The 26,779-nt window shown below is 36.9% G+C and overlaps 1 protein-coding gene and 1 long non-coding RNA gene across 2 annotated transcripts in view; one reads left to right on the top strand and one right to left on the bottom strand.

The window, feature by feature from the left end:
• The window catches only part of LOC309958142, a 35,999-nt gene extending 35,402 nt beyond the window's left edge, over window positions 1-597 (top strand). Inside the window, exon 2 of the long non-coding RNA XR_014326007.1 lies at window positions 450-597. This is a non-coding gene — a long non-coding RNA (uncharacterized lncRNA). The remainder of the gene's footprint in view (window positions 1-449) is intronic.
• Window positions 598-2,094: 1,497 nt separating this feature from the next.
• Window positions 2,095-26,779, bottom strand: part of FBXO28 (F-box protein 28) — a 30,413-nt gene continuing 5,728 nt past the window's right edge. The window contains exons 2-5 of the mRNA XM_082833780.1: window positions 21,707-21,816; window positions 17,918-18,056; window positions 8,485-8,680; window positions 2,095-6,727 (exon numbers count right to left, since the gene is read on the bottom strand). Coding sequence (XP_082689906.1) covers window positions 6,333-6,727; window positions 8,485-8,680; window positions 17,918-18,056; window positions 21,707-21,816 — 840 coding nt within the window. The 3' untranslated portion in view covers window positions 2,095-6,332. The remainder of the gene's footprint in view (window positions 6,728-8,484; window positions 8,681-17,917; window positions 18,057-21,706; window positions 21,817-26,779) is intronic.

Raw genomic sequence — 26,779 nt, 5'->3', positions numbered from 1 at the left:
AAACTGGTTATCTAGAGAGCTAAGGCACTTTCTTGTAAGTTTGCTGCAACCCTTCGAAGGAAGAACAAGCATTTTAGGTCCCCTGCTTCTGCTTCCCCCTCCCCATCTTCCGCTTAGCCCTGAGAAGACAGGGGTTTTCCCTGTGTCCTAAGAGAGAAAGCACGCCATAGGTTTTGCATTCCCAGAGCCAATTATTTACATTGCTGCTTCAGATTCCAGGTAGAAACTGACTTTTGTTCAATCTAAAGATCCCAGGGGAAAAAAATTTAAAGAAACCATAAAAGTTGAGAAAGCTCTTTGGTTGAATGTATTTCTATGAACAAAATTTAATGAATTTTGGGAATTTCATCCTTGATTTGTATTTCCTTTCCAGTCATAATTTGTACTTTGTGCTCAAACATCCGCCACTGTGTTTTTCTCCTCACGATTTCCTATAATTTTGCTTTCAGGAAATGACTCACCAAAACCTGAGGAATATAAGCAAGTTGAAACACATTTTCTGGATGAGAAAAATAATCTTTAATGGAGCCTGTAAGAATTGTTTCAGAAATTAACATGAGGAGTTCATAAATAAAGAGATATCCTTTTATTTTTAAAGCAACAGTATTGGTAAAGATTCTTGGTTTCCCAACAATGTGTTTTTTGCATAGCAACTGAACTACCTGAAGGAGATAGGAATAAAGATCTCCACCCTGATCTACCCTCTGAAGACTGGGAGGTAGAGCAGCTGTTTTTATTTTTCTAGGTTTCTGTGATATCTTTTTTTTTTAATTTTAAAAAATATTTATTTATTTTTGGCTGTGTTGGGTCTTCGTTGCTGTGTGCGGGCTTTCTCTAGTTGTGGCGAGCAGGGCCTACTCTTTGTTACGGAGCGTGGGCTTCTCATTGCGGTGGATTCTCTTGTTGTGGAGCATGGGGCCCAGGCTTCAGTAGTTGTGGCTCGCGGGCTCTAGAGCCCAGGCTCAGTAGTTGTGGTACACGGGCTTAGTTGCTCCGCAACATGTGGCATCTTCCCGGACCAGGGATCGAACCTGTGTCCCCTGCATTGGCAAGCGGATTCTTAACCACTGAGCCACCAGGGAAGTCCCTATGTTTCTGTGGTATCTTGATGACTAGAATGCAGTGATGGTGTTGGGGTAACTGATACCACGGCTGTCACCCTCATCTTTCAGCATAAATTCATCTGTGATCTCTTTTCTAAGTTGGAAACAAAGTGAGTGGGTAAAGTATTTATCAAAGAAGAGTGTGTTCTTCCTCAGAAAATTTCATTTCCAGTAATTCCCTATCAGTTACATCTTTATGAAACAGAGATGAAATTGATTTGTATGATTTTATTGCATTGAAATTTTGAATAGTCTTGGAGCTGGAAGGAATTTTGAAAAGAGAACTAGAAGAGAACGAGTATTCTTCCCCGGCAGGACAAGAGAATTGGAGGTCACTACTTTTGTATTGACTGGTAGCCAACATTATAGTAAGGCAACTACAGACATGCGCTAGTGGCCTCCAGCTACATCTCTTGCCAGGACTGCCTATTTAAGACTACAGGTTCTTAGAAGCCTTAAAAATATTTTCTTTTACCTGTATGCCTAGTGTAAATCCATTGTCAAAGAACTTTAGGACAAAAGTTGCCTCCTTCAAGCCTAGTCTTCATGATTTTAAGCTCTGTATGTTACTCTTAACATTAGTGATTTTTGGCATAGACTGCTTCTGGTAGATGTATGAAATGTTCTTCTATATATTGAGTTTAAGGAATTAATGTAATCTAGAGTCTCTTAGGTCCCAGCTGTTTTAAAATGTAGTAGAGTGTAGCAGAAATACATAAGCTTTGGAGGCAGGTAGGTCTGGGTTCAAATCCCACTTAGGCACTTCCTTGTATAACATTCTGGATATGTTGCTTAACCTGAGTTTAACTTCCTTATAGAGTAAAACCTGCTTTATAAAGTGGCTATGAGGATTAAACTAAAACAATATACTGCTTTAAGAGGTGGTAGCTATTAGCATGGCATTTGTTAGACGAAGAGCTCCATAATCTTTGTGCATGAAATACAAAGAAAACAAGTAACACTGGTAAAAACACATTTATTTACGTACCCTGTCGTGTGCCCGGGAGGTGTTTTTCACTTTCCAGTAATTGAATTAGGTTATAACAATTAAAATTCCAGAAGGTAAACTATTGTAATTTATTGTTGCTCATGACCGTAAGTAAACAGACATGGTACCACATAAAGTAATTTTAAACACGTCTAAACTTTTGGTATAGCTTTGATGTATACTTTGGCAATGGACCTAATAGATTACCAGTATGCTTCTAAATCCCATGGTTCTCTTCAGACACAACAGGAAAAATTTCAATTTAATGTTTCAATTTCAGAAATTTAACAAAGATTCTTAGGAAGCTGGAAAAGGCCATTACCTAAGCCTATAGTGTTTACCACAAATATAAATGTATTGCTATTAAAAATAAAATCATGGTAGGCAGCAGTCAACTAATTGCTAATTTCATTTTGTAGATTATATAGGATTTCTTGAAAATAATTCACCTCAGATGGCAGGCTATAGAAGTTTGTTATTTTAAAGTAGTTCTTTACTCATTAACTTTTTGAGGACTAGTTAAAGGAATTCCGATCCCAAGTCAAATCATTGAATAGCCTATCAAATTGTATTTTACACTAGAAACAGCCATTTCCAAGAGACTGCATCATACATGGCACTTCCTTTGAGAATGCCTTTATCCCTGGCTTCAAATCTTACTTACAGCATATCATTATTTTTAGAAGGTTTGGTAAGTGTTAAAAAATGGGTACTCATTTTGCTAGAGCAGGATATAAGAATGTGCTGATCACCAAGTATGAGATTTAACATTACATTAAATTAAAATTATATACTGTTGGAAATAGACAAGATAGGGAGTTCCTAGATCCTAGAAAATATTATGGCTAAGGAAATAGAGAACTCAAAAGAGGAATCTACCTCCAAGAAACTACTTCAGTATAGTAAAATAGAATTAAGTGCCCTGTCTTAGGAAAAAGTTTGTTAGTAATAAGGAACTGGGACATCATACATTGTTTCTTTGGAGATTAAAGTGCAGGCTATGAAATGGCATATAAAATAATGCATAAAATAGTGCAATCTTAAGGTGCCATTATTTTTATTACACATAGCCTATGTTCATATGTCCATTTTCGCTCAAAAATCCAGCTGTAGTGACACCTTTTAGCTTATTTATTTAGGCATTACTTATACTCTGTTCTACCCACCTTAGGGGCTACATAGAATATTTTAACACTTTAACAAGTAGAATAATAGCGCCTACATTTGAAACTACTAAATAGAGATTAAGGCAAGCCCCTGTAAAGTTCAGTACTCCAAAAACACGTTTTACCAAAAAAAGTTGCTTCCAAAGCCAGTGGCTTTAGACCTGATGGCACCCCAGGTTTTTAAAACAGTATGATTACTCTGATTACATTTGTGTTTGCCCCATTATTTCCAGGCTCTGTACATCAAGAGGAGCTCAAAACAAACAAACAAAAACCAGGTTCTATATCCTCATGTTCTAAAATAATACATAATTCAGAATATGTGAAAACCAAGCCAAGTCCACATGGGAGATAAGCTGAGAATCATGTTGGGGGCGAGGAGGCAGTCCTCTCCATTTCTTCCATAGGCCCTTCCACATGGTACCTGTTTGTAGTATTGCACCATAATCAATTCGTAAGTGGGACGACTTATTAGAGAAGTCTCCTCTGAAAGACAGCCAAGGAAGATGACAGGAATACTTTATAAAATGTTGTTCTAGGACAACACAATATTAACATACAGCATTTAAATTACCGGCCTATAACCCAGGGCAGGATGGTTTCTCTCTTGGGAGGCTAATTTACAATTTTCCTGTAACATATGGCAGTTTTAGGTGAAGGAAGTATTTTGTGATTTGTTGAAACTTAAATACCATTATACTACCCAAAGGCAAGTATAACAGCTATCAAATGGGCCAAGGCAACATCCTAACATGTTTTAGCTAGTTAAGATTTAAGACTTAAACTGTAGTGCTTTATCTCCTACTGTTATGCCACATTCATGCATTAACAAGTGCAACTCATTAACCTTATGGGCAGATGACTACAAGTGTATACTGCAGAAATTTGGATTTTGAAACAGAAAATCTATCTTTTAATAGTGAGTGCTTATTATGGAAGCCAAATACTCATGTTAACTGAGACTGTAGATACATTTAGGGTGTCCAGATGTAGTTTAAAAAGAGACCCAGGGAACTTTAAATAATTCATTAACAACTATTAAAAAGATCATCTGAGGATATATCCCTTTGTAAGCCTGTAAACATGTACTCTGTTACTTAAAAGTCTTCCTATTGACATGAAAGCAGACTATTAAAGGCCATGAGTATTCCAGTAGGCCTCCTCCGAAGTTGTGACAATATGGCTAAATCCTATGATTAAACAAATGAGACCTGCTGAGAAAATGAGTTCCAGACAGGGACTTTTATGGATGACCTTGGCTGACAAATGTTTTTTGGAAATTGTTTATTTTAAAATTACCTTCCCAACAAACCATGAAAACACTTGGATGTTATTTTATGGTTTTTCATTGAAAACATACTACATTGTAAATGGAGTTTCAAAGTTAGACAAAGAATTGATCAAAATCTAAGGACAATATTATGTAAGGACAATGTTAAAAATTGATAAGAAAACGTTTCATTTGGTGAGGTTAATCTCAAGGATGCATAACCAAGTCATGTTGGACAGATAAAAAAAGGTAGTGACCTTGTGCTTTTATTCAACTAAGGTACTTACCAAAACCTTAGGTTTTATACAGGTGTCAAACTCCCACCTGGAAAGGGATAGTATTCTATACTACACCTAAGTTTACCTTAAATAACTGAAGCCCAAGGCAACAGTTGTTTAAAAGAACTTAACAGGCAAATAATGACTACATAATTTAGTACATTAAAATAAAACTAGGACAGTAATAGTTGACTGTTTCAAAAATAAACAAGTGGGGAAAATAACCACTGTACACAATTTGGAGGTTGTTAAAGTGACCACTTAGAAGGTTGAACAGTGCAAGACATGCTTTTCCAGTTACAAGCTCAAAACAGGAGTGCAAACGAAATTAAAGCTTTTGTTTAAAGTTGCAGGATAAGGAAAGCTTGAAATTAATATTAAAAAGCTTCCCTCAGGTCATTCCCCAGAAATGAAACGATCAAAATGCTTTTTCATAGTATAATTTTCTTCAGTGAACTTTCTTTCAATGGCAAAACTGCATCCCACAGGTTGGGTTTCCTATTCACACCACTGGTCATGACCACATTTGATCAATGAGCACACACAGCGGTGAGTAAGGAAGAGTACTAGTTGCCAGAAGTCTGACATCAATGTAAAGAATTGGGGTTCTGCCTTAGCCAGTGTACCTGAACCCTGCAGAGAATAGATAAAGCAATGGGCTCTAATACTCTCTTATTCTTGTAAAACTGGAGGACAAATGGACATACAAATACCACCCCCCCCCCAGAGGCAAGCTGTTGTGGTGGAAGATGTTAAGCGCTTAGATGAACTAAGACGCTGCTCTAAAAAGTGGAGAAGTGTAGAGGTTCAAGATCAATACCAGTGCAAGAGCTTTTTAAGTGAGTTGACTAGGCAATGCATGCATCCATCCATGCAAATGTAGGACATGGCCCCAAAAGTGAACCGAAAACATGTATATAACAACTGGGTAAGTCCCTTGCCAGTAGTTTATAAAAATATATAGTCAATACTGTAGAGGCCCCTTCTACAGCCAATACTATGGAAGTCCGTTTTAGTTACCCATTACTTCAATACCAAAAAGCATTTACTACTTTTCAGACATTCCAGACAAAGGTCACTTATAACAAAAAGTCAACTTTTTTTTTAAAAACAAGATACTGTCCATTTAAAAAGTAGGTCTTTTCTTTCAAGTGAACAGGACATTTTATGTATTAAACTTAACTTCTAGTCTGTCAAGACTGGTTTAAGATCCTTATGTAATGTGCATATATGCAGAAACAGATAAACTTGCTTTAAACATTATCTGCACAGAAATAAAGTTAACTTCTCAAAACATGATAGGATAGGTCTGGTTAGTACAAATCTATTGCAAAATAAAAGGATTCTGCGCATCAGTTCAACGAGGAGAAGCGGGAAAAGACTGTCCCAACCATGAGAGTTCAAGTTTACGTTGTGTTCTGAAAGCCTAGAGCTAAGGGACACCATGTTGCTCACAGTGTCCTGATATGCAGAACTGCTCAAGCTACGAAGTCAGGGCTTCCTCTGGAGCTAGAAGCACATTCTGGTTTACTTTCTATTCCGGAGACGTTTAGATTTCCTAAGAGAGTCTATGGCTTCTGCGGCCTTTTTGCGTTTCCGAGGAGACTCTTCATTCTGCCCAGACCCTGAGGAGTCTCCTACTGCACTTTCCATTACTTCTCGCAGTTTGCGTTCCAGCTCTGCCAACCGTGCGTTCTGTTCACCTATGATCTGGGTCTGCTCTAGCAGTTTCTGGTCCTGGTCTTGAAGCTGTTTCTGCTGTTCTTGCACTTTGGTGCGAAGCTCAGAAATTTCACGCCTGAGAACAGTCACCCCAGCACCATTTGTCTTAACCTGCTGCTGGAGTTTGGTAACCTCTTGTCTTGAAGGGTTTTGCTTAGAGAAGAGTTGCATTGTTGTCAGGGCTGCAGAAGGTCCTGGAACTGTGGAGAAATAGTTTAAAATGGTCAATCACTTAAAATGCCTCGCTACCAGTAATACTTCATTAATTAAACTTACTCAAAAACAGAAATATCCTTGATAAAATCACTTCTGATAATTTCTTCTTTGCAATCTACTTGATCTAATGGATTAATCAGACACCTTGTCTTAACTATAAATGAGTTTGAATTCTGATTCTCATGTTCATGTGGCAATATGTGGAATGCAAGCAAATGGAGATGGGCATTTAATGGCATAAACTTGGATTTAAAATATTATAAAGCATTTTTAGGACCTAGTAAGAAAATATAAATAGTAAAATTAGAGTAGAATCATTTCACACAAGCAAACATAAAACATCTGAGTCAGAAGTACAGACGTATCATGTTCGCAGATCCTCTCTGCACTTAGTTATATGCAAAGGCTTCAACATTAGCCAAACGACAGGGACACCATCAAAAAGTGGGTTACATCACATGTGATGATCAGGAAGAACTTCTGACATGGTGTAGGAAGGCTTTGGAACTATTCTGTTTTAGTAATAATAGAATGTAACATGGGCACAAAAATCACTATTTTAAACTAATAACCTACTTTTTTAAAACCCTATCTCCTGAAGCTTTTCTAAAAGGACCAGATGGATCCATCCACACCCTAAAACCCATCTTGCTAATTTTCTCCTTATACATTTAAATACTCAGAATATTTTCCTTAGCTGGTGCATTCTTCCTTCTCTCTCTGCTTCCCTTTAGCCAACTAACAAGGCTCAGATCAATTCTCACCTCTTGTGAAGTCTCAATCAGACCAGCCAACAATGATTTTATCTTCCTTAAGATTCTCTCTGCTACTCATTTGACATTTAAATGGACACTCCTTTAAACTATTTCTCTTGCCTACGATAATTTGAGTCTGGATATGTCCTACCTTCTGAAATAATAAGATTCTTGAGAGAAGACACCATGTATTATACTTCATTTTAGTCCCCACAGGACACAGTACAGTGCTGTGCACATAACAGGTACTCAATAAATAACAGATGTGTTAATGCTGAGATGCTGTAAGCTTTATTATTAAATTACAGACAGCCACTCAGTTACCCCACCGAGTACTCCAGGGAGCTAACTGATCTGAACAAAATATTTTACTAAAAATTTGTTCCCAGATTTAAAATATTTGCAAGAGTTGAAGATATTGAACAATTCATTCTTTCAGTAGATAAGGACACAAATCTCTAGGATCCGACAATGTTCAAAACAGCCTTATGCACCCTGTCTTCTAAAGTAGCAGCCAGATACTCCAGGGGCTGAAATAATTAACTGGTTATTTCCATGAAGAATTTTTTGGGTTTTGTCTGGTATATTTGATTCTGTTATAGGATAACAAATACTAACTAGTCAGAAACATCAAAAACCATTCACATATACATAGCTTTTCACTCAGCAATTTGCTCTGATAAATTTAAGCCAAGTTAAAAGTTGTGGATATGTACAAAGATTTAGCCGCAAGATTGTTCTTCGGAGTGTAGTTCAAATACTGAAAATCTGGAAACAAACGTGCCTAACAGCAGCGGACCAGCTACATAAATTATGGTCTGTAGCCCAATCTGTCATTAAAAATTATGTTGCAGATACAGTTACAGACCCAGAAAAGTTCAAGATACACGGTTAAGTGGTGGGGGGAAAAAGCAAGTTACAAATCTATGTACATTATAATAATATGAACATTATTATAAACTGAACGTATTATAAACAAAAGATACCTGGAGGAGAGCCCATGAGTCTTCCAGATACATCTGATCCTGGTAATTTCCTCTTTAGAATTGGAACAATCTTTTCATCAAAGTATTCCATTGCCATGGAGGAAATATCCCTTAACTCTTGAAGTACTTCATGAGCTCGCTGAGGGGCTCTGGTAGAATTGACATATCTCAACACACGATAAATCTCATCAATCACCTAAAATAATGAGCTCTCATTAGCACTTTAGATTTATTTATTTATTTTTTTAAAAAAACAGCTAAACAGGGAGCAAAGTGACTGCTTGTTTTGCCATTCCTATAAAGACCTACAGGTGACTTAACTGATATACTGACCACTGATAACATTACCATCTGTAACACATGGCTTTGGGCTTGTTATAATACTTTATACATTTCATATTTATATTTATTTAAGCATCTTTTCTGTACTGTACTGGTGCTACGGAATCAGGATGATTAAAATACAGCTCCTGCCCTGAAGGAAATCAGTGTAACTGGGGAGAGAGATGTGTAAAGAAGTGACGTAAAGAGGGATATACAAATTGCAAAAGAAACTAGAAGACTAAACTAAGAGATCAGATCTTGTATGCAAGTAGGGGTCGGGGTGGGGGAATTACCCAAACCCATATTCTACTAATCCTCTGAACCTACTTCACTCTAGTCTGAATCTGTTTCCCAAAGCCCCAGGGACTCAGCCTGATTTCCTTCTCTTTCACACCGCCACTATTTGCTCTATCCTTGAAGTTTTGTTTCTCTTAGACTTGCTGTGGATTGGAATGAAGTCTCCTCACAGCCCACTTTCTTGTTATCGCCAAAGGGTAGCAAGAGATCCTTTTTCATTTTAATAATAATTGCAATGGGGAAACACAAGGCATACACACATGGAGAAGAAAGCTGACAGTCCTGATTCCTAATTCTCTTGCTGGAATGGTAACTGAACCTTCCTTAGGCATTCTGCCCTCAGCTTTAATCCCTGTGAGGTCAGCCTTACTTTCTCCTATGGCTTCAGCGTAGACCTGAAGATAATAATGTACATCTCTGAAGATCTCCAGTCTGGATGATATCTGTTCCAATGGGTCTTCACCTCACAAGACTTGTGGGTTAAATCAGCCAAACCATTCTGTCACCACAGTATCTCAAACCACCTTGAATCCCACTCATTTCCACTGCTGCATTTACCTAGCCAGTACCCAACTACGGAACAATCTTATTTATAACTGGCCTTTTCTTCTCCTTTATTCAGGCTGCTGAGTACTGCTAGAGAAACATAAAATCTTGCAGAATAGTACCAGGACAAATTACAGTCCTTAACACGTTCTAGACTCTCAGGGCAATGAGATGATCCTTGTCAGTCTGGCATCATGTGTGCTAAATAAATGTCAGCAAAATTAAACTGTTAGGATGTGTCTTTATCATGAATCAGAGAAGACTTCACAGAAGAGGCCACGTCAGTGGGCCTGGAGAGATGACTAGGAATTGGCATAGCCAATGGCATAACAGGGACTGACATTGCTAAGGGAGAAGATACAGAATAGGATAGTCAAAGGCAGAATCCTGAGGCACTAGTGGTTAAGTGATACATTTATTTTTGGCATTACTACTAGATTATGAACTCATTCCAAAAGAAAATAACATTTTTTTTCAATAAAAACTTACTGAACTACCATGTTAGGAACTATTACGTATATTAAAAAAAAAAAGAAATGAAGAAAACAGTACTTTCTCTTGGGCTTACAATTTAATTATGTGAACAAATCCTAACCTGTAAGCATTTACTGGTCAGGGGAGGCTTCTTTGACATATTTAAGGTAAAACTGAATGATGATGAGGAACTGGAAGATCTGGGAAGAAAAGCATTTAAGCAGGGATAACAATGGCAATGGCTTCAAGGTCTGAGTCAGTTTGGCTTGTTTAAGTTCAAGGGTTAGAAACATGCAAACTATATCTGTATCTCCAAACAGTAAAAATTTATGGAAGCTAGCATAAGCTCAATGCTTTGAAAAAAAAAAACAACTTAATATTTATATGATTACAAAATTGTTAATTACAAAATATATAAGCTAAAGTAGTAATAGAGTATTTTTTTCAAGGTCCTTCACACTGACGGAGAGTCTGTGTACTAGTGCTAGGATATTAACTGACCCACAGTAGCTCTGTGTTCATCGGCGTTTACATGTGTGTTATAAATCAGTACTGTGACACTCCAGTATCATTTTATGCTGGCCTCAACGCCTGTATACTCCAGCTCCAGGTACAAAGTAACCATGAGCTCTTCGAACTACATCAAACCCTCTCTCTCTTTTTTGCTCAGGATTTTTGCACATTATGATCTCTTTTCTGGAATGTTCTCCCTGCATATCTCCCCTACCTTCTCTAGCCCCAAATTTCTTACTCATCCTTGAGGTCTCAGCAACACTTTCTCAGAGTAAGCAGTCTTTTCTGAACCCTCTTTCAGTTTAAATCATGTTAACATCTTCATCAAATCCTTTATTTTACCTTCAGAATACACAAGTTTTAAGTACTACATTTTTCTATAAATGTCTGTCTTCCTATAATATAGTAAGCTCAATTAAAGAGACCATGCCTAGTTTCACTGTCAGATCCCCACAGTCTAGCAGTGTCTGGCACAGAGCAGATACTCAATAAACGTCTGTTAAATGAGTGATAAAGACGGTCAAATATCATAAATTGCTTAATATTGACCCATCTAAATAAAACTGTTTAGGGATAAGCCACAGGGGTAAAGTCAATACAAGAATATGATTTTTAGAGGCTGGATTTTGAATATAAAGGTCACAGTTAACAGAATTTTTATTGAGAGGAATTTAAAAAAAATACATAATATTTGAAAGAGTATTTATCCACAGCTTTATTAATGGGTCTATTTATATTATGTTTATGTACATAAATACTGGTAGACAGAAGAATATTTACAGTATATGTGAACTAGACTAGAAATGACTGTTATAATGATTCAAGCATGAATAAAACATACATCTTATCCAATGCAAGATGACTTAGTGAAAGACCCATACACAGGAAAGGCTAGCTCAAACTGAGTAAATTCAATGTACAAGCGAAGTGCTGTGTGAAAAAGAAAGTAGAGAGAAATAATATCTGTTTGAGAGAACTGGGCAGGCCTAATGAAGGACCTGGCAATGAGAAATAAGCAGAATTTCAATGGGGAAGAGAAGTCTGAGCGTGACTAAAGGAGGAGTGGACTGAGGAGATGGGTGATGTGGATGGACAGGTGACAGCATAGGAAATCAACATGTATGTAGTGCTACTACGTACCATGCCTTTATTCTGGGTTTTTAAAAGAAATTTATTATGCAGTGAATCCTCTTCCGTAACCCTGATTCTTCAGAATTAACTTCATATCAAACTATTCCATAGGGATTACTAATACTAAATCACATCTGTAAACAAATTTGTGAAATAATCTTTACTGTATTCAGCCTTCTAAATATAGTGTGAAAGCAAGGTATCTCTTTCCATTTGTTCAAGTCTTCCATTAGGGAACAATGTTTTCAAAGCTTACTATATAGAGGTTATTTAGTTAAATGGACTCATCCACGTTTTCAATAAAATTAAAAATATTTTCTGGGGCTTCCCTGGTGGCGCAGTGGTTGAGGGTCCACCTGCCGATGCAGGGGACGCGGGTTCGTGCCCCGGTCTGGGAAGATCCCACATGCCGTGGAGCGGCTGGCCCCGTGAGCCATGGCCGCTGAGCCTGCGCGTCCAGAGCCTGTGCTCCACAACGGGAGAGGCCACAACAGTGAGAGGCCCGCGTACCGCAAAAAAAAAAAAAAAATTTTCTTTCCTCTGTCCAAAAGTTATAAGCAAAGGACAACGTGAGGAAAAAAGGACACAGCATGTTAGAACCAAACTGCTTCTAGCATTCAGAGTCATCAGTGGCTACAATGGCTTTAGAGGCACATATTAAGAAAGCATAGTATTTACCTGATTTTTAAAACATTTCAATTTCTGAGTAGGTTTAATCACTTTCTGAAAATTACTTTAGCAGCAAGAATGTAATGTGTGAGTCTTGTGTCCAGTGTAAAGATCACAGGTTTCAGGCAGGTCACCTAAACTCTTTAATGGCTCTCTGTACACCTTTCAAATAATATGCCACATGCCGAATCCTACCCAAGTTTGAGATAATAAAATAATAGTTATGAAAATATTTTTAAGTTTTAAAAAAGTATGGTAAGAAACCAAATGTGAACAGCTATCATATTTCTAACACATGCAGTTTACTATATCATGCTTATGTTTAAATTGGCACAGTAATAAATGACATACTATGAATATCATTTAAGTATTTCTACTACTGTAGATGAATTTCTATCTTGTTTAATCTACTGTTTAGCAAACAAAGCTCCTATTAAAATACTGAACCTCATATGTTCTCATTTTCTGTCTTTTTGTTCCACTTGAGATTTCCTTAATTTTCCTTTCCGCCCCTTTTACTTAAAATTGTTTCTTCCATATTTGTAAATATTTCTTTATATGGCATGTGTTTGACTATTTTCTTATTTCTCTTAGACTATTAGTCACAGTTTCTTTAAGTTTCAGATCCTTGTATTGCTTTCTCAAAGGTGTATTCTTCCCCATTTGTTTCATTCTGTGTTTCATATTAGTCTGGCAATTCTCTACTCCTTGCTTATACTTAAGAATGGAGCACACAAAAAGCTGATCAGAACTCCTAGTTAGCCAAGATGGTGGGAAAGGTGGGGTATAGGGGGATAAGAGCAGGGACCTAAAAAAAAAATCAATGAGAATAGATTGATTCTTCTTTTTTCATTTTAAAGGTTCGTGGACTGTATATATTTACTTGGGGACCAGCACAGTGAAAGGAGGAAATGCTTCCAAGTAATAGATATTTTTAAGAATGTCTTCACATTAAAACCAATTTTAAGAGAAACAAAAATACAATATTCTGGAAGCATTAGGTAAACTCAAATTGAAGGATATTTATTCCTCAAAAAACTGACCTATGACCTTCAAAAATGTGAAGCTCAAGAAACACAAAGAGTAGGGAATTATTTCACATTAAAGAGGATTAACAAGTCCATGTGTAATCCTAGACTGAATTCTGGACTCAGAAATAAGAATAGTTAGGGGGACTTCCGTGGTGGCGCAGTGGTTGGGAATCTGCCTGCCAATGCAGGGGACACGGGTTTGATCCCTGGTCCGGGAAGATCCCACATGCCACGGAGCAACTAAGCCCGTGTGCCACAACTACTGAGCCTGTGCTCTAGAGCCCATGAGCCACAACTACTGAGCTCACGAGCCACAACTACTGAGCCCACGTGCCGCAACTACTGAGTCCGCGTGCTGCAGCTACTGAAGCCCGCGCACCTAGAGCCTGTGCTCCGCAACAAGAGAAGCCACCGCAATGAGAAGCCTGCCCACCGCAACCAAGAGTAGCTCCCGCTCGCCACAACTAGAGAAAGCCCACGCACACCAACGAAGACCCAACGCAGCCAAAAGAAAAAAAAAAAAGAATAGCTAGGAAAACTATTATTGGGATAAGAAATGAAATTTAAATACAGATTACTGATTAGTTAAGTGTATTGGATCAATGTTAAATTTCCTGAGTTTGATATCTGTACTATGGTTAAGTAACAAAATGTCCTAGTTTTTAGGGAATACATTGAAATATTTAAGAGTATAGGGTCACAGTAGCTCCAACTCATCTTCAAATGGTTCAGAAAAAAATATGTATAGAGAGAGAATAAAAGCAAATGAGACAAAAGGTAAATAATTGCTGACCGGGATAAAAGATACATGGGAATTCCTTGTAATATTTTTGCAATTTTTGTGTAAATGTGAAAATGCATCAAAACAAAAAGTTACCCCCCAAAAAAGGAATAAAGAAAGTGACCACCACCAGTTATTCTTCATCAAAAACGTTAAAAACAAACCAATAATACATAATATGTAGATTTTATGTTTGTTCAGGGAAATCTAGCTTCATGATCTTACATAATCATTTACGCTATAAAAACACTGACTTTTGTGTTTCAATAAGCACGAAAGGGTTACTGGGGCTGTTAGTAATGGTGAAGAGAGAAATTATTCATGTCTTTTTTCATTATTATATCTCCCAGAATGGTTAGTTGGCCTCTGCTCACATGCGTTTTTCAGTATGTGTGAACTGCTGATATTGACCGAGAGCTTACTATAAAAAGTTTGACTTCTATATGTCAGACAGAAGATTTGAGAAATGTATACAGCAATAAGCTAAGAATCTAAACTCTAGTTCTGAGAAACGACGAATGCAACATCAATGTAGTGGTCAGAGTCTGCAACTATGGCCCTAATTGACCTGTGCCTATTTTTGTAAATAAGGTTTTTACTGGAACACAAGCACACACCCATTCATTTACCACATGTTGTAGAATCACGGCTGTTTCTCAGAGTTGAGTATTCATGACACAGACCATGTGGTTCACAAAGCCAAAAATATCTATTATCTGGCCTTTTACAGAAAAAGTTTGCTGATCCCTGCCATAGCCATAGTGGCAAACTCTCAACTAATCTTTAGACAGATTTTCTTTTAATGCCCTTGCTATTAGTATGCTTTCCTTGTCAAGAGACTCCATTTTAAACCCCTCCAGTGAATAAGCCTTAGGTTTTCACTGAGTAGAAGGGTAATGATCTAGCTTGTTTAGAGCTGGAGAAGGGACCTATAGGTTTACATCATTCTTAAATATAGATTCTCAACCAACCTTCCTGTTTTAGCCCCATTTTCAGAAATGCTTGGAGCTTTCGACCTAGAATTTTCTAGAGGTTCAGTTGTGCATACTGGGTTGCCTCCCAGCTTCCCCCACTCCCAGTTTAGGAATTAACTTTCTCAGTTCTGCTAAGTCAGTTACCATTTATCATCTACTCTCCAGCTTCCAAAATTCTGTTGCTACTGTCTACTTTCTGACCTCATTTTCATGGGTCTTTATCTTTTTTCCTTTTAAAAATTAGATCATTTACTCCACTCCACTGACTAGAGTTCTGGGAGAAATTAAGAGGTAAACATATATTTAATCTTCTATCTTCATCCTGCCATTTAATTTTATGAACAAACTCAACTGTTCTTTCAGAGAATAATTAAAAGAAAAAAATTTTCCCAACTGTTAAAGGTCCAAAATTCTGTTACATATCAGGCAATCTAATTTAAACTAATGTGCATATCACCCAGATTCACTTAAGTAACTTGTGAAAAGTAATTTGTGAGATGAAATCCCTACTGGAGACCTGAATTTTAACAAAATGGATATATTCTATACAAAACCACGAAAAGAGTTCTCTTACAAAGTATAAGAGCACCTGAACTTTTAAGTATAACCCGGGAGCAAGATCCTGGGAAAAGCAAGAATGAACTACCACAGGAATCACACACCAAATCAAGATTCTGTGCTCAACTGAGAGAAAATTATTTTATAGAATGTCTTCACTCAAGGATGAGAAAATTAATGCCACATCCTTATGTTCTGAAGATAGAATGTGAAAGTTTAAGGATGAGAAGTTCAAAAAGGAACAATAATAAAACAACCCAAATACGGCAAACTGTGTAAGTTAGCAGTTTAGATTTAGTCTAAGCTAAAAAGTACCAGCTACATAAAAATAAAAAGTAATAATCTGAGTATACAGTGTTGTTTTAGGCAAGGTATAAGCTATATAGATGGCACTTGTAAGAAAGAGAAGAAGCCAAGGTGATAATAAAAACAAAAATTATTTGTTTTCTGGGGGTTGTTTTTCCAGTCAAGTTCAGATTTGTAGGAGAAAAATAAATCAGGATAAGATCTTTGGAAGAAATGGGTACTATGAAGGAAAAATGGAAGACTTTTCCACTGCAGGCAAGGTAAAGGTCTCAGTTAAGGAGCTGTCCAGAGCAAATGCCCAGGCTGATACACATCAGCTTGAAAGCTGAAGACATTCTCCATTGCTACCACCACCTCAGTTGGTACTAGAATTAAAAGCAAAGACAAGTGGTTTCCAAAAAACCAGCAGGACTCAACTAGATTCAACTTCATTTGTATAGATAGTAAATATCATTCTAATCACATGATCCTGATAAATTAGAACAAAAGATGGGCAACTTCTGCAAAGGTCAGGTACTAAAATATCTTTGGCTTTGCAGGCCATATGGACTTCGCTGCAAACTACTCAACTCTCGTTAACAACTGACTGAATTGTCTCTAAGGTTATGAAGCTTGGAGATGCGTCTTAACTATTCACAACCTTATGATAGGCAATAAAAACTACAAGGCTACAGGAGACAACCTATTCTAGCTCAGTGAACATCCCAGGAACACCTAAGAGTTAAGGCCTATGAATCAGACCTGGATAAAATCTGGCATAAGAATCAGAATCTAAAGTTTCTAACCGGTCCCTTTCATTTATTTATTTTTTTTCTTATTTTTTGTTTGTTTGTTTTTGTTTTTGCGGTACGCAGGCCTCTCCCGTTGCGGAGCACAGGCTCCAGACGCGCAGGCTCAGCGGCCATGGCTCACGGGCCCAGCCGCTCCGCGGCACCTCGGATCTTCCCGGACCGGGGCACGAACCCGTGTCCCCTGCATTGGCAGGCGGACTCTCAACCACTGCGCCACCAGGGAAGGCCCCGGTCACTCTTTTATAGTACCGTGCAGAAGCATCGGTAGCTAATGAGGGAAGTGCGCTATACCAAAGTATACTTTAAATAAGAAACAGGAGGGATTCCCTGGTTTTGCCAGTATCAACTAAGTAGCAAAATGATCTTTAATTCTACCTCCATCTCTTGGACATAAAAAGATATAGACATTATTTCATTCTGAATTTACACTCAATTCAAGAAGCAAGATACTAGTGAAGGTATGAGTAGTGTGTTGAACGCTGGGATCTTTATTAACTTAGTAACAATAAATATATCACAATATACTTATTTCTGTGTTAAACAGCACTATTACTTAGCTCTGAGTATACTGTTACACAGTAATTATCTATTCTTGTCAAATCTGGAAGTTTGTAAGTTGTCTTCATGAAACATTTCTCAAACAAAACCAAACCAGCTTGTCTTTCCTACTCCACCTCCCCGAAATTATAACAATCTTGAAGGCAGGGACAATACCTATCCTATTCATTGCTGTATCTCTGGCATCTTAACAAAAAGTAAAAGTGCAAAATTTTTTCTTGAGTATGAACCCTTAAAAAGCTTTTCTAAAGAATAGTAGCACTTCTACAGTATATTTCAAAATCATAATTTTAAATATAAAGATAACATAAATGATACATATGTATATGTTGTTGCACAGAAGCTAAACAAAGCCATTCATAGAAATGCATCCAAAGAAGTAGAAATAATTCTATTATTTAAAAAAATCACTCTGTAACTTTATAATTTAAAGTTTACATAGTGCAATCCAGCTGTTCTAGGTAAGGGATTCTATTTTACCTTTCCTGGGATGAAGCAACAGAGATTGGAATCCACATACTTCATGAAAGTCATATTTAAGAGAGACAGCCTTGTTTCAACAGCAGCGAGGATGTCTGCATGACGAGCTAATGAATGGTTTCTCCTTTCTGACTCTCTCCTACCAAAAAAAAAAAAAAAAAGGCAACCATTAAAAGAAGTACTGTGGACTACAATGTTAACCAAACAAAATGCCTTAATGTAAGTTTAACATTTACACATTAATTTAGAAATCTACAATTGGGTCATAATTTGTTTAACTGTCATGATAAATGAATCACTGTTTAGAAATCCTTGCCAAGGATTAATCCAATACTCACTGATAAAATATTTGAAAAAAATTAGTTTTTTTTTGTTTTGTTCTTTGGCTTTGTCAAGCCTAATGGCTATTAGAGGAATTAATGAAAGAATTACACATGGACATAAAGACAAGAAACCATATATTTTTGCCCACAAAATCAGCTCATTTAAACTTTTAAAAAGTTTTATTGAGACATAATTCACATACAATAAAATTCACTTTTAAAGGGTACAATTTAGTAGTTTTTACTATATTCACAGTTGTGTTCCCATCACCACTATCCAATTTCAGAACATTTTCATTATCACAAAAAGAAAGCCAAGGGGAAGCTGGGATGAAGGGAGAGAGTAGCATCGACATATATACACTACCAAATGTAAAATGGATGGCTAGTGGGAAGCAGCCGCATAGCACAGGGAGATCAGCTCGATGCTTTGTGACAACCTAGAGGGGTGGGATAGGGAGGGAGGGTGGGATAGGGAGGGAGGGTGGGAGGGAGACACAAGAGGGAGGGGATATGGGGATATATGTATACATACAGCTGATTCACTTTGTTGTACAGCAGAAACTAACAAGACATTGTAAAACAATTATACTCCAATAAAGATATTTAAAAAAAAAAAAAGAAAGCAAGCCTGTAACCATTATCAATCACTCCCATTACCCAGCCCCTGGCAAGAACTAATTTACTTTCGGTTTCTATGGATTTCCCTATTGTGGACACTTCAGATAACTGGAATCATAATTATAATATTATGTGGTGTTCTGTGTCTATCTTCTTTCAGTTCGCATAGTTTTCAAGGTTCATCCATGTTGTAGCACGTCTCAGTAGTTCTTCATTCCTTTTTATTGCTGAATAATATTCTATTATATGGACATACCATTATTTTGATTATCCATTCATCTGTTGATGGACCTTTGGGTTGTTTCCACTTTTTGGCTATGATGAATAATGCTGCTATAAATATGTGTGTACAAGTTTTTGTGTAGACATATTTTCACTTCTCCTGAGTATATACTTAGGAGTGAAACTGCTGGGTCATTTGGTGACTCTATGTTTAACCTTTTGAGAAACTGTTTTGTAAAGTGGCTGCACCATTTTATAATCTCACCAGTAACATGTGAAAATTCCAATTTGTCCACCTCCTTCCCAACATTTGTCTTTTTAAATTTTAGCCATCCATCCTAGTGGGTGTAAACCAGTATCCCATACTATTTTGATTTGCAATGCCCTGATGACTAATGATGCTGAGTATCTTTGATGGGCTTTTTGGCCTTTAGTGTATCTTCTTTGGAGAAATTTCTATCGAATCCTTTGCCCACTTTCAAATTGGGGTTATTTATCTTTTTATTGTTGAGTTATAAGAGTTTCTAATACAATCTGGATATAAGTCCTCTAACAGATATATGAGCTGCAAATGTCTTCTCCCATTCTGCAGGCTGTCTTTTCATTTTCTGGATGGTGTCCTTGGAGGCACAGAAATTTTAAACTTTGATGAATTCTCGTTTGTCTACTTTTTTCTTTTGTTACTTGTGCTTTTGGTGTCATATCTAAAAAACCACTGCCTAATGCAAGTTCATGAAGGTTTATGACTATGTTTTCCTCTCAAGGTTTTATAATACAGCAGTGACATTTACACTTAAGCCTGTAATCATTTTCAGTTAATTTTTGTATATGGTTTGAGAAAGGTTTCCAACTTCATTCTTTTGTCCCAGTGTTATTTGTTGAAAACACTAATCCTTCATCATTGAATTTTCTTGGCATTCTTATTGAAAATCAATTGACTAAAAATTTAAGGGTTCACTTTCTGGACTCTCAGTTCTATTCCATTGATCTGTATGTCTATCCTTTCTTTTAAAATTAATTAATTTATTTTTTGGCTGTGTTGGGTCTTTGTTGCTGCATGTGGGCTTTCTCTAGTTGTGGCGAGCAGGGGCTACTCTTCATTGAGGTGCGCGGGCGTCTCACTGTGGTGGCTTCTCTTGTTGTGGAGCACGGGCTCTAGGCGCGTGGGCTTCAGTAGTTGTGGCACACGGGTTTAGCTGCTCCGCAGCATGTGGGATCTTCCCAGTCCATGGATCGAACCTGTGACCCCTGCATTGGCAGGCAGATTCCTTTTTTAAAAAAATTTTTTTATTTATTTGTTTTATTTTTGGCTGCGTTGGGTCTTCATTGCTGTGCACAGGCCCTCTCCAGTTGCAGTGAGTGAGGGCTACTCCTTGCTGCGGTGTGCGGGCTTCCCACTGTGGTGGCTTCCCCTGCTGTGAAGCACGGGCTCCAGGCTCATGGGCTTCAGCAGCTGTGGCTCGCAGGCTCCACAGCGCAGGCCCAGTAGCCACGGCACACAGGCTCAGTTGCTCTGCGGCACGTAGGATCCTCCCAGACCAGGGTGCAGCAGGCAGATTCTTAACCACTGCGCCACCAGGGAAGTCCCTATATGTCTATCCTTACGCCAGCACCATACTCTTGATTATTGTAACTTTGTAGTACGTTCTGAAACTGGGAAATGGTAGTCTTCCAATTTTGCTCTTTTTCAAGATTGTTTTGATTTCTGCGCCTTTTGCAATTCTATAGGAATTACAGGATCAGCCTGTCAATTTCTGCAAAAAGACTGCTAGGATTTTGACAGGGGTTGCACTGAATATATATATATCAATTTGAGGAGTATTACCATCTTAATATGAAATCTTCCAATCCATGAACATAGAATGCCTTTCCGTTTATTTAAGTCTTCTTTAATTTCTTTTAACAGTGTTTTGTGGTTTTTAATATACAAGTTTTATACTTTTTTGGTTATATTCATTACTAAGTTTTTAAAATTCTTTTTGAAGCTATTGTAAATGGAATTGTCTTAACTTCATTTTTGGATTGTTTATTGCTAGTGCATAGGATTATACATACATTTATTTATTTATTTATTTGGCTGTGCTGGGTCTTAGTTGTGGGACACGGGATCTTTCTTTAGTTGCAGCATGTGGGATCTAGTTCCCTGACCAGGGATTGAAGCTAGGCCCTCTGCATTGGGAGCACAGAGACTTAACCGCTGGACCACCAGGGAAGTCCCAATACAATTGATTTTTGTGTACTAATCTTGTATCCAGGATCCCTGCTGAGCTCATTTCTAGCTCTAATAATTAATGTATTTTATATACAACATCATGTGTATACAAGATTGTATCATCTGTGAATAGAGAATTTTACTTCTTCCTTTTCAATCTGGATGCTTTTTATTTCATTTTCTTGCCTAAATGCCCTAGTTTGAACCAAAATGTTGAACAGATATGGTGAGAGTTGAACAAACCATAGTAAAATGATTTATTGTGATCTGTGTACCCTTTGCTACAAAAATTTGGAAACCATTTAACCCAAGTAAACCCTTAGTGAGATTAAACACAAACAAACAAACAAAAATCAAGAAACAAACAAAATCCCCAATTGTAAATTATTGCCAATGCTAACCATAACATACCTTGGGAGTTGTGCTTTAACTTGTTTCTGACATAGATTATGGTACCTCTCCACTTTTAGAAATCCCTGATTCAACATTCTCTGGCAGACCAAGTCCATTCTTTTACAAACCTATGGGAAGAGAGAATGAGAAAGAAGAATTGTAAAAAGTAAAAACCAAATTGGTAACAATTAAATTAGGCTCATAACTGATGGTTCAAAATTCTCTGTGCCAGTATTATTCCCCAGTTCGCTATATGTAAATTGTAAATTACAATATTGCATTTAAAAATTAGTATTATGTGTAGGCAAGGAATTAGTATTATGTGTAGGCAAGGAATACTTTACTCCTTAAAATATATATATATATATATATATTTTTTTTTTTTTTTAATTTTTTTGGCTGTGAGACATGGCTTACAGGATCTTGGTTCCCTCACCAGGGATTGAACCCGTGCCCCCTGCAGTGGAAGTGCTGAGCCTTTAGGTATTTGTTGAATGTTCTGGATGTATCCCTGCTTTTATGGTCAGAGACTATAATCCTGATGACCATTAAAGCAACATATTTGAAGGTTTTTAACAGTTTGAAATAAGAAAGTTCTCCTTTGGCCAAAAACATATTCAAACTTAAGTCTAACTGCTCACAAAGTTTTTATGATCTATAACCAGAATGATAGTTTTTAATTATTTCTTCTAGTGATTTGGGTTAAGTATGACAGATTATGATGGCCAAAGCCTATACTAGATACTGTCATATCCTCCAAAATATTTCAACATGTACAGCAGAAACTTAACTACTTTGAATCTTTTAAAAACATGGTGTCTTTATACAAAAAAAGTACAGGATCTGGGGCTTCCCTGGTGGTGCAGTGGTTGAGTCCACCTGCCAATGCAGGGTACACGGGTTCGTGCCCCAGTCCGGGAAGATTCCACATGCTGCGGAGCGGCTAGGCCTGTGAGCCATGGCCGTTGAGCCTGTGCGTCTGGAGCCTGTGCTCCGCAATGGGACAGGCCACAACAGTGAGAGGCCCACATACCGCAAAAAAAAAAAAAAAAGTACAGGATCTGAAGTCACAACACCTAAATTTGACTCCAACCAATATACATCCTTGAGCAAGTCAGCTTCTATTTGAAAGCCTGAATCAGACATCTGTAAAATATGGATAGTATCTACTATATAGGGATGTCATTAGGATTAAATAACACACACTAAATCACTTGGTAAATTATAAAGTGCCATATAAAAATTATGTTAAATAAATTTTGTTTAACTTACCACTAATTTGAAAACTTTGCTTCATATACTTAGTTCTTATATTTCTGAGATATCCCAGTATCTTTTTTATCTTAATAAAACCTACTACACAAAATACATTTGTTCTTTGTTTCCTGAGTATTTTGCAGTGACTCAAAGTGATCAACCTGGTCGTTAATTCTCACTGTATAGGTGTTGCTGAAAGTGCAACACTGAGATATTATTGAGATAAATCTACATCAAGGCTAAGTCAATTAGGCAAGGGCTGTCTTATGCTTCTATCTCTCATAGCACCTAAAAACAAATGCTTGACAAATACTTGAAATGAAATACTGATGAAACTTTTGATACAAGTTTGCTTTCTCCTGAGATTATAGGGACAAAAATTCTGGTAAACTGGGTTGAGCTAATAAAGGTTTTGATACTCTAATATTAAATACTAGCTATTCACTAAATCCCAGTATGGCAAATGAAACATATGAAGGTAAACAGTTCTTTTCATTTCAAAGTAAATGAAAACATAATAAGGTTTAAGTACTGATACTAAGAGTAATTCTAAAAAATTGTATTTTAAAATATGGTGGAATCTATTTCTAACTAGTAAGTTATAAACATTTGTTCAGTGTCTACTGAAAAAAAAATAAACCCAATATGTATTAACATAAGTAACTGTTTCTAAAACAAAATATTTAATGAGTTACATTTTTACAAATCTCTGATCCGTGGTTTAACAGAAACAAGTGAATTTTCATATCTGCTTCTTCTGCATTAAAGAGAGTGAAAATTGCAAATAATATATTAGTAAAGTAATGAAAATATTTTATATTGTATAGACTCCCTGAAAGGGTCTTGGAAACCCCTCTGGTAAACCTGGACCACAAATGAGAACCAGTGCCCTCATCCTGCGTAAACACGTTGCCATGAACACTGGTACTGAACTTTATGTGAGGAAAAAAGAAATTTTATCATGTTACTGGAGGAAGGAAAAGAGAGTATGTCTTTTTGTGTGTGATGAGGGGAAATAAAGCAGGCTAAATTCTCATCTTTCGTAGTAGGAATATCAACAGATATTATCAAATAGAAGACAAACAACCCAAAGACTTGAAAGTGGTGCCTCTGAGGAATAAAAATTGGGGGTTGCATTGTTGTTAACGTTGTTAAAACTACTTGATGTGAGACATCCTCTAACACAACTTTGTAGAAAAATACTTTTTCTATTTGTGGACTCTATAACCTCTTTGATAATTTCTGAGTTAAATACTGGAACTAAACCCACTGTGGTGATGATTTCCTAATTTTTTAAAAGTCAAATCATTATTCTGTACACCTTAAACTTATACAGTGCTATATATCAATTACATCTCAAAACTGAAAAAAAAAGTTTATTTACAAAGTGAAAAATTAAGGTCAATTACTGCTGTACTAATTTCCAAGGTAGTTTCTAAATTATTTTATTATACTAGAATTTTGCTGCACTGAATCTAGCTAAATACTAGAATTTAGGTATCTCTTAATAATCTAGAAATGCAACGGAATGAGTACTGACTGGTATGAGTATACAACTGACTGGGGAACCAGGTAAGGTCAACCAAGAGACTTCACATGATACAAGATTTGAACTAGGCTTTAAAGGAAGAGAGGACAAGCAAGGACTGCCAAGTTAATACTGACAGAACAAAGGCACAAAGCCTGGAAGGAATAAACCATTAGCAAGCAAACTACTTCTGAAGACAGATCAGATATGTAGGCAAAGCTGAGAGGAATAAAATCTCTCATGTTTTGAGCAGGAAAATCAGACAGTAATGAGAAGTAAGTTTAAAAGGAAAAAGATCACCCATTTTGGGAGAGATCTAGTATTGGTACAGCTGATTGGTCATTTTCTGTAAGCAACTGTAATGTTAAGACTAAAGATATGGTTCTGGAAATTTCACATGAAGATAGCTGAAACCACTGCAGATGAATCACAAATGAAGTAAAAGACAAGAAAACAAAGACTTATAAATGGAGCCTCAACTGACCATTATAACTAAAAGCTGGTAAAAAAAAGATCAGAAAATATACATCTAAAACGAATACTGTAAATCAACTATACTTCAACTAAAAAAAAAAAATTAGAAAATAGGAGGTTACAAAGACAAACTAGAAGAGCACCACAAAAGCCAAAAAGATTTGAAGCATTAGTCAATATTGTAGGAAAATAACCGTATTTAATGTGGTATTATTCCATTCATAAATGTTCGATAAGCACTGACTGACCGAGAGCATAAAAACAAAGACACGATAGAGCATACATCTATCTTTTGTTTAGGATTCAGAAGGAAGCAAAGTGACCTCTGAAAAACAGCAATACACTAATTTTCCCCAAGGTGAGCAGTTTAATGTTAACTGCTGACAATGTATGTTAACTTGCAAAACAAAATTATCTTATTTAAAGTGTAGCTCTAAATTTGGGGATATTTTAATTATTTCCCAAGGCTAAAGGGAAGAAATTTCATTTCTCCAGTTATTAAAACAAAACAAAAATCCTAGCAATTTGGCAACTTACCCAAGACAGAAAAATAAAATTCTAGAATCTGATATACAAAGATGATGACTATGTCAAAAACAATCAGTGTATTTAGAGATTAGGAAAATATATACTATAAAAACAAAAGGGAACTAGTGGAACAAATCAGTCTACAATGAAGACGTTTAGCTTGGCCCCTCTGTTACTTGCTGCTCTAGTATGAAGAACAGATTTGTTTTTTCTTTGTTAATTACTTCAAGATTTAAAATGCCATGTTTATTCTTTTTTTTTTAATGTTGGGGGTAGGAGTTTATTAATTAATTTATCTATTTTTGCTGTGTTGGGTCTTCGCTTCTGTGCGAGGGCTTTCTCTAGTTGTGGCAAGCGGGGGCCACTCTTCATCGCGGTGCACGGGCCTCTCACTATCGCGGCCTCTCCTGCTGCGGAGCACAGGCTCCAGACACGCAGGCTCAGCAGCCGTGGCTCACGGGCCCAGCCGCTCCGCGGCATGTGGGATCCTCCCAGACCAGGGCTCGAACCCCTATCCCCTGCATTGGCAGGCAGATTCCCAACCACTGCGCCACCAGGGAAGCCCCCATGTTTATTCTTTTTATCATTTTCTAACTTAAGTGGTCAGTAATAAAAATTTTTCTTCACTTGTGTTTATTTAGAAATCTTTTTTGTTGTGCCACTATGGCCCTTCTTAATGCAAGACACATACGCCATAAATCCATGAAATGCACACTTTTCCTGTCAAACCTAATCTCTAATATAAAACCTTAGTTGATTCTAAGATGTACATTTTTCATCTTTTAACATTTGACAGTGGAATGGTCTTCCAATATATGATATATTACAATATAACTGCCAGCATTTCTTTCTCAGATATCTTAGATGCCTTGAAATATAGTATGCTGGGCTTCTTCAATTTTGTTTAAGACGCTGTAAAGACTTTAAGATATGTTATCAATTTAATAAAAGCTCTTCTGGAAGAAGAAAAAAGTACTGCCACAATAATATATATGCAATTTGATCAAGATGCATTCTCATTTCAAAAATGTTAAAATGGGGACTTCCCAGGCAGTCCAGTGGTTAAGACACTGCACAGCCACTGTGGGGAGGCTTGGGTTCTATCCCTGGTTAGGGAACTAAGATCCTGCATGCCATGCATCGCGACCAAAAAAATAGAGGAAATAAAAAAAGTTAAAATATGAAACTATACCTTGGAATCAAGGAAATACTGTAATGGAATCACATTTTTATGTACTCATTTCATGCTCTACAGTTTTCAAATGAACAGTTCATGTTTTTCTCCAATTAATTAGGAAGCTACT

This window comes from Leucopleurus acutus (genome assembly GCF_964270905.1).
Source record: "Leucopleurus acutus genome assembly, chromosome: 2".
Classification (NCBI taxonomy): Eukaryota; Metazoa; Chordata; class Mammalia; order Artiodactyla; family Delphinidae; genus Leucopleurus; species Leucopleurus acutus.
Note: the sequence above shows the minus strand (reverse complement) of the source record. Positions and strands in the feature narration are given on the sequence as shown.